Source organism: Rhinolophus sinicus, chromosome 16 (genome assembly GCF_057876585.1).
Source record: "Rhinolophus sinicus isolate RSI-liver-muscle chromosome 16, RSI-T2T, whole genome shotgun sequence".
Taxonomy (NCBI): Eukaryota; Metazoa; Chordata; class Mammalia; order Chiroptera; family Rhinolophidae; genus Rhinolophus; species Rhinolophus sinicus.
In genome coordinates, this window is record NC_142516.1 from 93,571,466 (window position 1) to 93,581,335 (window position 9,870).

Consider the following 9,870-nt stretch of genomic DNA (forward strand, 5'->3'; position numbering starts at 1 on the left):
TTCTCAGGTGGGACTTATCACCTCGTTTATTTAAGCCATGTGTGTGTGCACACGCGTGCACTTGGGAAGAGAAGACTGAAAACAGTTAAAGAACTTGGAGTCTACCTGGGACTGCATCTGTGCTAGAAAATGGGTCATCAAAGTAATACATTCAGAAGGCAGTAAAGTGGCCCCTCTTCTTTTCCCAGCAGCGCTGAGTATGACATGGGACAGAGTTATAACAAAGATGAACAAGCTGTAAAAGCCTCCACATTCATTGTTTCTTGATTTTTGTGTTTGTTTATAGTTCCCTGCATAGCTGCCATGATATAGTTTTACGAAGAAACTGCTTGGGAAGTTGGGGCTTTAGTATTGTTGGTGGATATGAAGAGAACCACACCAATCAGCCTTTCTTCATTAAAACCATCGTCCTGGGAACTCCTGCCTATTATGATGGAAGACTAAAGTGAGTCTTGCGGTGATTCACGCTTGTGGTGGGCACGCTCCAGACCGGGGTCAGCTCCAAATTCAGCCTGTTGTCTGCTCCTGGAAATAAAGTTTTGTCGGAACACGGCCACAGTCCCCCGTTGACATGTTGTCCGAGCTACTTCTGAGCTATAGTGGCAGCCTTTTGTGACCGAGACCACATGATGCACTAAGACTGAAATATTCACCATCTGGCCCTTTACAGAAAAATCTTTGCCAACCCTGATCTAAACTGACGCATAGCCTTTACCACCATGCCACTCATAGCTGTAGTTTGCTGATCTAATGACAGCACTGACCCTGAGTCATCAGATCGGACACACTGATGTGAGTTTCGGAGCAGTTTTCCATGCTGCCCACTCAGGTCCAGTCCTGTCATTAGATGACCCTGTTTTATTTTTGTCCGTAGCACTTAATGTCTACCTAACATTGTACTTGTGCAAGCCCCACGTGGGAGGCTTTTGTTGCATTTGTTGTTCTGTCCCTGGCAGCCAGAACAGTGCCTTGCGTGTATAGTGAGGTCTCACTAAATGTTTCACGATGGATGAGTGATATTTACAGTGTGCCAAGTACAGTGTGACGTGCCTGTGGTTGTATTATTGAATCTTCTCAACAACCCTATGAGGTGTATTTGGTGGTATTATTCCTGGCTTATAAACGAGATAACTAAGGCTGAGAAAGGTTAAGAAACTTGCCCGTGATCAGGTAGCTGAGAGTGGCTGGCTGCCTTTCAAAGCCAGAGCTGCCTGGCTCCACAGCCTTCCCCACTGTGCCTCTGCCAGTTGTCACCACGGGGCAGAGGGGACTTGCTCAGCCTCCGTGCAAGTCTCGCTTCTTTCTCAAAGCTCAGGCACCAGGAGAAGGAAACAGGTGATTATATCAAGAGTTTCTACAAACAGAGAGGAGATAGGTGATTGTAAGTGCTTAGTGCCTGGTTTTGGATGAAAGAACCAGTTCTTAAAAGTTAATGTTGAGATCCCAGACAGACTGCTGCACAAATGGTGAGTTGACACTGCAAACAGGAAGTGACATCGAAATCATCCTATGAAAAGTTGATCAGGGTTAGTTACACATGCTCCAGATCAGTCTGTTATGAGATTATTTTATAAGCTGGAAGGCATTGTTTTATAAGGAAAGAGTAGGGGAACGAATTCATCGTTCTCTTGGCTAAATTACTCAGTCAGTTTGGGTCTCAGTTAAGTAGTTTATAATTTGTGTTCCACCTATTTCCAAAAAGAAATTGAGGTATCTAGCAATAAAATAATATATTCGTATGACAAACTAAAAACCAAAAGTCATAAAAGATAGACGGGTGTTCAGGTCCATTTCCCATTTGTGATCATCCTGCCTGGAGGACAGTGAGCGTCAATAGCTAACAGAAGAGGAGGTGTGGGTCTTCTTCTTAACTTAATTGACTCCTCGACTGTGTGAGCTCTGAGTGAAAAGAGAACTATAGTCAAAATAGTAAGCAACCCCCTCCAAATGCATTATTGGTGTTTTCAAAAGAGGTGGCAGATTTCTTCGCTAAATCGTATTTTGCTTATGCATATTTATTTGAAAATTACTCCACTGGCCCTTGAAATCACCCACCAATAACAGGGGAGGTTGGCACAGGGGTGTCCTTGATTGGCCGATACAGCCTTAAAAAAATCGCCCCAGATGTTCCCCAAAGTAGATAATACACCCCCATCATTGACAGTTGGTAGTTAAGTGACACTGTAATTTCATGCTGAACAAATCTAGGGATAACACGTTTGATTCCATAGAAATACTGACGGTCTGTCTGTTTCTGTCTGTCTTTGTCCAGATGTGGAGACATGATCGTGGCGGTGAACGGCCTGTCGACTGTGGGCATGAGCCACTCCGCCTTAGTGCCCATGCTGAAGGAGCAGAGGAACAAAGTCACCCTGACGGTTATTTGCTGGCCTGGCAGCCTGGTGTAGATTTGGAAACTGGTTTTGCGTCCAACATCTTCCTTTTTCAGGTTCTAGGAAGACGACCCTTTAGTTGTGTAGTGTTTCTGGTTGTTAGGAGCTGGTCTATGCAGGGCCCAAAACCACTAAGATTGTCCTTTTGTTATTATTTAAGTAGTTTTCCTAAAGTGAGCCACATTTCTTTCAGCTGGGAAACTGTCTTCCACTAACCCTGTCAGTTCATGTTTTCAGAATGTGACGTATAATCATGAATGAAGTTGCCCAAACTGTGACCCAGCCAGCTGGGTTCGAGGGCTTCTGGTGGCTCTTTGTTTTCACGGACTGAGTCATAAAATGAGTTACACATGCCCCAGGACTGGTACCAGTGGCGACGGTTGCCATAGCATTTGCTGTCACTGTTGCCACCAGCGCTATGAGTGGATACATTTTAAATTTGGGTGGTAATCCTTTCCCGGTTTTTTTCATCGGTGCCAACATTTCAAAACTTCATGCTGTTTTATAAGTTAATTTTTCTGGCTTATTTTATTTCTAGTTTAATCTCTCAGTACTTATAGATGATGAAGACATAAGTTTGACACTACTAAAGAGATGAATAAAAAATAATGTACCATTATTAGAATAGTAGAGAATAAATGATAATGTTCTCCAATGACACAGGAATTTGGGCGATAATTATAGTTCAGTGCTGGAGATGGTAGAAGCTGCATTTACTTGAACGAGTTCAAAAGCATTAAAGATTCTTTTCCAAAGGAGTGTTTTGTTATGTAGGAAAATTTTGAATCATTTTTTGCTATAAATCATTTTCTAGAGTTTGTAATATCCTTCTGTCAGCAAACTTGGCTGGAAAGGTTTTTGTGATTTATGCAATTAAACTAGATGGTAAAGAAAAAACCATATTGCTATTAAATACTCATATTACAGCTAAGTAGGAGAAGGTAGACCTTTTTTATTTTATTCTAATAAGACTCTTGAGTGTTTTAGAAACCCTTAGTTTTCCCATTATTTCTTTAATTATGAACTTAATTATTTCAAGAAAAAGTCTGAAAAGTTATGTGTGTGTGTCTTTTTGTTTTTTAATCTGAAACAGTAGGTTTTAGATGTCAATGTCCTTCAGTTAGTGTTTGGTCACTAGACTATTTCATGTTTTTTGAAATGTTTTGAAAACTATAATCAGCTCATTTTGTTTGTCCTTTATTCAACATGGTTGTCCTTTGGAAGAACATACAAAGAAATGAGTAAGATAAAAATATCCTTACCTTATTAATGGTATGCATACTTGAAAAAAGTTTCATTAGAAACCTAGTTCAGAATCTGAGCTAATTTACATATGACCTCCGTAATAAATGGTATGGATGATCAGAGAATGTATTTCAAAATACTACAGTATATGACGAAGCATGACCACTTTGTTTTCAAACTTAGCAATTGCATTGCTGGGGTTTATTGTATCTGCAGCATGTCACTGATTATTCCAGTTAGTTTTATAATGATTTTTAAAAAACATATCTCTTTCGAATAAATAAGAAATGGCAACAATAATTGTTACTAACTTGTTCAACCCCTTATCCGCACTGTATGGTCAACAGATAACCACAGGGGGGGCAATGCCCCATACAGTATATTACTGTTATGTCATGATTGGTATTGGAAGCAATTTGATATTGAAATGCTTTGATATGCTAATTGACATGGAACAAGTTTTTATCCTGCTCCCCAAATAGAATTTTGTAACCTACTTTGCTATTTTTTAAAACATTTTGTAAGAATGCGTCATTTTGAGGGGAGTGGCCATCCATCAACAAATATCCTAACTGCTACTTTGTTATATATAAAATACTTTCATTGACTTCAGTGGTATAATGAGTATTTTGAAAGAAATTTTTTTCAATATTATTGTTATCATGGAAATCTTGAAATCACCGTAAGCTAATTCAGTTTTATTACAAAGGACTATAGCTTTTGGTCAGAATGATATTTGGTGATGGAAAATTGTTCATAATTTATTGTTACTGTTGAAATATTTGAATTTTGTCATTTGAAACTCAAAAAGTGAAATATTTCCATTTGTTCTGTGCCTTCAGTTTAAATTATTTCAGGATTTTTCAGATATGTTTCAACAATGGTGTGATAATCATTCTGGATGGAAATAAAAGTCATCCTTTCAATAACAGCGATGTCGTTTCTTTTCTGGAGCGGCAGATACTGACTCAGTGTGTGATGCTTACTTTTGTTTGTGGCACCACTGTTGTCATCACAGTATCCCATTGACACCTCAGGGTCACAAGTCCCCCTTCTAGTTTTCAGTCCTGTAGGCAGAATACATGTGAGGTCTGACAGTTAAGTTTGGGGACTTGTTGCAACGATGTTGCTCACTTTTTTGACATCAGAGGGATTATTATGAATTTGTACCAACTGGAAAAATAGTTCACCAGGTTTACTATTTGGTAGTGCTGAAAAGCCTGCATGAAAAAGTTAGACGACCTGAAATTTCACCAACAATTTATGGCTCTTGCATCACGACAATGCACCAGCTCACACGGCACTGTCTGTGAGGGAGTTTTTAGCCAGTAAACAAATAACTGTATTGGAACACGCTCCCTACTCACCTGATCTGGCCCCCAATGACTTCTTTCTTTACTCAAAGATAAAGGAAATATTGAAAGGAAGACATTTGGATGACATTCAGGACATCAAAGATAATACAATGACAGCTCTGATGGTCATTCCAGAAAAAGAGTTCCAAAATTGCTTTGAAGGGTGGACTAGGTGCTGGCATCAGTGCATAGCTTCCCAAGGGGAGTACTTGGAAGGTGACCATAGTAATATTCAGCAATGAGGTATGTAGCACTTTTTCTAGGATGAGTTTGCGAATTTAGTTGTCTAACCCTATTGTATGATCCCTATTGACTCTCGGGGTTTTGTCTGTGCGGTACCTCTAGACACGTGGCTACTGAGTACCTAAAATGTGACTAGTGCTACGTGTCAAAACGATAATACCTAGGATATATTGGATTATATAAAATAGATTATTAAAATTAATTTTTTTAAAATTGTTTTTAATTAGAAGAAAGTTGTCTCTTGATTTCCTAGTAAATCAAGTTCAAACGAAGGCCTCTGTGTCTGACCCCCCAGTCTGGTTTTCCAGATACCTCTGCAGTCCCGTTTACCCTCGATATTCCAGGGGGCTCCCTCATCCCTAGGTACTGCCCCACACATGCTCCCAGTGTCACTTCCCTTTAATGCTCTCCCTTCTCTGCATGTCACATGGCCCCCTATTTGGAGGTGTAGCTTTAACACAGCCCCATTTGCTCCCTTCTGCCTCCACTCCCCACTTTCAAGAGAATTACCCTTCTTGTATGCACCTCAGCCAGCCTTTATGTTTGATTGATTGTGGCTCTCACCACTGCCTACCTAATTGCTGTCACAGTTGATGGCCTTTGATAGCCACCCTGCGATTTTGAGTACCGCTGATACCCTAAGTCTGTAGCTCCCACAGCCTGTAGACTGGATATCCTATTGCTTTGCGGTACCTAATCTCAGTGCCCCAGAGTGAACCTGTGTGTCCCCAAGCATTGGCCTATTTCCAGTCTATCTTCCAATCCGAACTCGTATCAGAGTAACTTTTCAAAACCCTAGCTTTGATCATCGCTGTCACCGTATCCTCCCCCGGTTTAAAATTCTTCAGTAGTTCTCTGCTGTCAGGATGGCTTGGCACAGCATAAAGGCTCTTTGTGACATGGCCCCTGACTGTTCTCTGACCGGACCTCCCACCCTTTCCTGCCTCAGACCTAAAGCCCCACCCTGCCCTCCCGTGTCTACAGGGGCTGACTTGGCTTAAGTGACATCACCTGTCACAGGAAATCGTTACCAACCTCTCAGAGCAAGCATTCTGTTTTCTCTTGAAAGGTTTTATTCAATTATATTTTTATGGTCATGGGTGTGCCCTTAAGGGAGGAAAACAGGAACTCGTCAGATAGATGCTTGATGACCACTGCAGCAGTTTTTAAAGCTGGACATTAAATACCAGAATCTGTACCTTCAGAGAGCCCAAGGTATTGCCGAGGAAAAATCTGGGCGTAGTGTTCATTTCCCGCTCCAGGAGTCCATCCAGGATGCTTGGCTGTGCCCTTCCTCAGAGCTGCCCTGTTGCTGAGGCTCTGCATGCCATTGAAGCATATCGGGGATGTTGTACGCACTGCCCCACTGGAGTTTGTCTGCTGGTCTTTCTCAGGATGAGACGGGTTATGGGATTTGGGAAGGAAGATCGCCGAGGTTACGCGCCCTTTTCCTCATGTCACATCGAGTCGGTACTGTGGGCATGATTTATGACTTGATGTTGACCTTGGTCACCTGTCTTAAATTGTGTTGGTCAGGTTTCTCCACCGTCAAGTTACTCTTCTATCCCCCGGCACTGTACTTGGACAGACGCCACCGTGCACAGCCCACGTGTGAGGAGTGGGGAGTTCCACTCTCCCTGCGTTTCTGTGAGCTGTCGGGGAAAGGAGGGCTCCTGGGGCTGCACAGGGAGGGCCTTGCCTGCCGGTGGAAGGAAGGAAACGGAATCCTTGCTAAGACTCTCAGGCGCATATTTCTTTCTTTAAAAACCCTCCCTTGAGTCCGCTAGTTGTCTCCGTTTCGTGCTTTTTCACCTTTTTGAACTTATAACAGTTTTCCCAACACAAACAATTGTAAAACTTACAACGAACACTTGTGTACTCACCGGCCACTGCTGTTGAAGTTCCTTCTCCACTTGGACCTGCTCGCTTTCTAGTCTTCCCATATGTCTCTTCATAATTTCCCTACATATTTAGCCTTAAAATATAGTTTTGTTGTGCATGCTTTTAACCTGGGTAAGTGCGGCCATGCTTATGTCGTGTTCTACAACTAACTGCTTTTGCTCCAACAAGATTCGCTCATGTTCGCTGTATGTAGTTCAAGTTCATTTTCACTGCTATATATATATTCCATGATAATTTGATACCTGTTCTTTGGTCGATGGACATTTATTTTCTTATTTATTTATTTATTGCCATCATTCACAGTGCCGCTGTGACCGCTCAAAAACAAGCCTCCTTGTGCACCTGGGCGAGTTTCTCTAGGAAGTGGGGTATTCAACACTAGCTCCCCAGAAGGATCATTTGGAGAGCCTTTAAAAAATACCATTGCTAATTCAACTGGTCTGGGGTGGGACGTGGGCATCAGTTTTGTTTCGTTTTGCTGCCCCACAGGTGAGTAATGTGCAGCCATAGTTGAAACCTACTGGTCTAAGAGTGCGTTGCCGGATCTTAGGGTAGATACATCTTAGAGTGATTCACCTCCCTTGCTGTTGTACCACTGTCCATTTCTGCTAGTGATGGGGGCGGGTTTTGTTGTCCCACATTCCTGCCAACATTTGGTTTCATCAAAATGAAGAGGGTGAAATGGCATTTCATTGTGGTTTTGATTTGCGCTTACCTGATTACTGGTGAAGTCTGGTGTCTTCTCACATGCTCACTAGCCATTCCGGTATCTTCTTTAGTGAATAATCCATTTGACCATTTTCTAATAGGCTGTTTGCATTTTTCGTACGGATTTATAGAATTTTTTTTTATTCTGGGTATTAATGCTAAGTGGATTATGTGATGCAAGTATCTTCTCCTAACTTGTGCCTTCTCTTTTCAACTTTGTAATAATGTGATAAATTGAAGTTCATCATTTTAAGGTAGACAAATGTATAAATAGCAAATTCTGTTTTTATCTACTTTTGACATTTCTTCTTCTGCCAAGCATTGTCCACTTATGTCGTTTTGATTATTGTATTTTTTCCTCCCATCTTATGTTGTGCTTTCAACTTACCCTGCCACTCTGTACCTTACGTTCTACAGAATTATAAATCTGTTTCTATTCATTTAGTGGTTACCCTTGAATTTTCCTTTGTGCATATTTAACATAAAGTCTTAAGTTGGTCAGTCAATACTCTTGCCCTCCCTCTGCAGCATTTGGGGACCTGAAACTCCAGTCACACTACAGTCTGACATGTTGGCTAGTATTGTAGTTCCTCCCCGTTCTTTTCTCCAATTAGTCATTATTATTATTACCGTTGTTTTAAACAGGCAAGATTTGTTTAGATTTAGTTTCTGAACTGTGTAAAATACAGAAAAACTAACATAAACACAGTTCGTGGTAGTTCTTAACATTACAATAATATCCCACAAAGAACGCGTGGGAAACAGAAGGCCAGCGAGGGATTAATGGCTTGAAGCTGGAGTCCAGATGTAGCGGAAGATTTCATCAAAGCTTGGGATGCAGCAACATCGTCGCCATCATGTTGCCAGTTTGCAAGCTATTTAGAGTCACTAAAGCAATTTTTCCTTTTCCAGCAGCGGGAGAAAAGACAGGCCAGCAAAGATTATTGTTACCAACTTTTCTAGAGCAAACACAACTTGTGTTGTAAATCCAGAGACATGTTTTACAGGAAAAGTTGGAAGGCAGATTTAGAGGGTTCCTTTTCTCAAGATACGTGCTGTGCAATGCGAGCTAGTTTTCAGCCAGCAGGGTCTCGTGCCCCATCATAGCTATTACACTCTTCTCAGTAAAAGACCGTGGGGTCTGTGAATTCCATTGCTACAACTTCCGAACTTGATTTCCATTCTTTTGTCCATTAAAGTGGGCTGTTGCTTTATGGTTTCCCCAATACTTGAAGCTTTAGTCAGATAAATGGATGGTTAGCATTGCATTTGAAGTTAACCACCCTGAATTTCAGCTTCTAAGGGTATGACACCCAATTCTTCATGCCTAAAGCTCTACTATTGCGGTAGAGCAAAGCCCCATTAATTCAGACTTAACTAATTTGGAATTTGAATGCTTAGACAGAGTAGAAGTTAACTTGGCACTTTATATAAAGAACGGTATCTTGAATGAACATACTGACAAGTGGAGGGTGGGATATTTAAGCTGCACGCTGAGGTGCTCTGTCTGATTGATACGTTTCTTTCATGCGTAGTCATTTAAATAGAATTTAGCCAGCCCTGACTATGTGTGTAACACATTGATGGGCTCTGAATCACTTTATAACACCTAACTTTATCTTTCATAATCCAGACTTCCATTTGTCACATTTGATAAGCAAAGCTGTGTAGATTACACCAGCCTAGTAACGGGCTGCCTGGTCACTGGCCAGGAATTCATAATTGAGCCTTTTCTCTTTTCTGTCTGCTGAAGGAAGGGCTTCACCTCTTCAGGGTCCTTATCAAGAAGTTCTTTTGCCATTTGATAGTGCAAATCTATTCCATTTATGCTACCAATTAATTTCTATGGCAACACCAAACCTCTTTAGGAGTAAAATTGTATATGTAAGCAAAGTGCCTATTGGCTGCAAAGTGCTTGAGGTAGGAGATGCTACAACGCAATCCCACACAGGAGTAAGAGACCAGCCCTTCAAGACCTGACAGCACCGAGCTCATGACTCTCACAGGAAGGCAGCTATGGCCCC

At 41.4% G+C, this 9,870-nt stretch overlaps 1 protein-coding gene across 5 annotated transcripts in view; it reads left to right on the top strand.

Annotated features, from left to right (window-relative positions):
- LNX2 (ligand of numb-protein X 2) overlaps positions 1 to 4,569 on the top strand; it is a 65,760-nt gene extending 61,191 nt beyond the window's left edge. For all 5 annotated transcript variants that reach the window (XM_074330059.2, XM_019736473.3, XM_074330057.2 and 2 more), the window contains 2 exons: positions 287 to 445; positions 2,273 to 4,569. In XM_074330059.2, the coding sequence (XP_074186160.2) occupies positions 287 to 445; positions 2,273 to 2,408 (295 nt within the window). In that variant the 3' untranslated portion in view covers positions 2,409 to 4,569. The remainder of the gene's footprint in view (positions 1 to 286; positions 446 to 2,272) is intronic.
- The last annotated feature ends 5,301 nt before the right edge of the window (positions 4,570 to 9,870 follow it).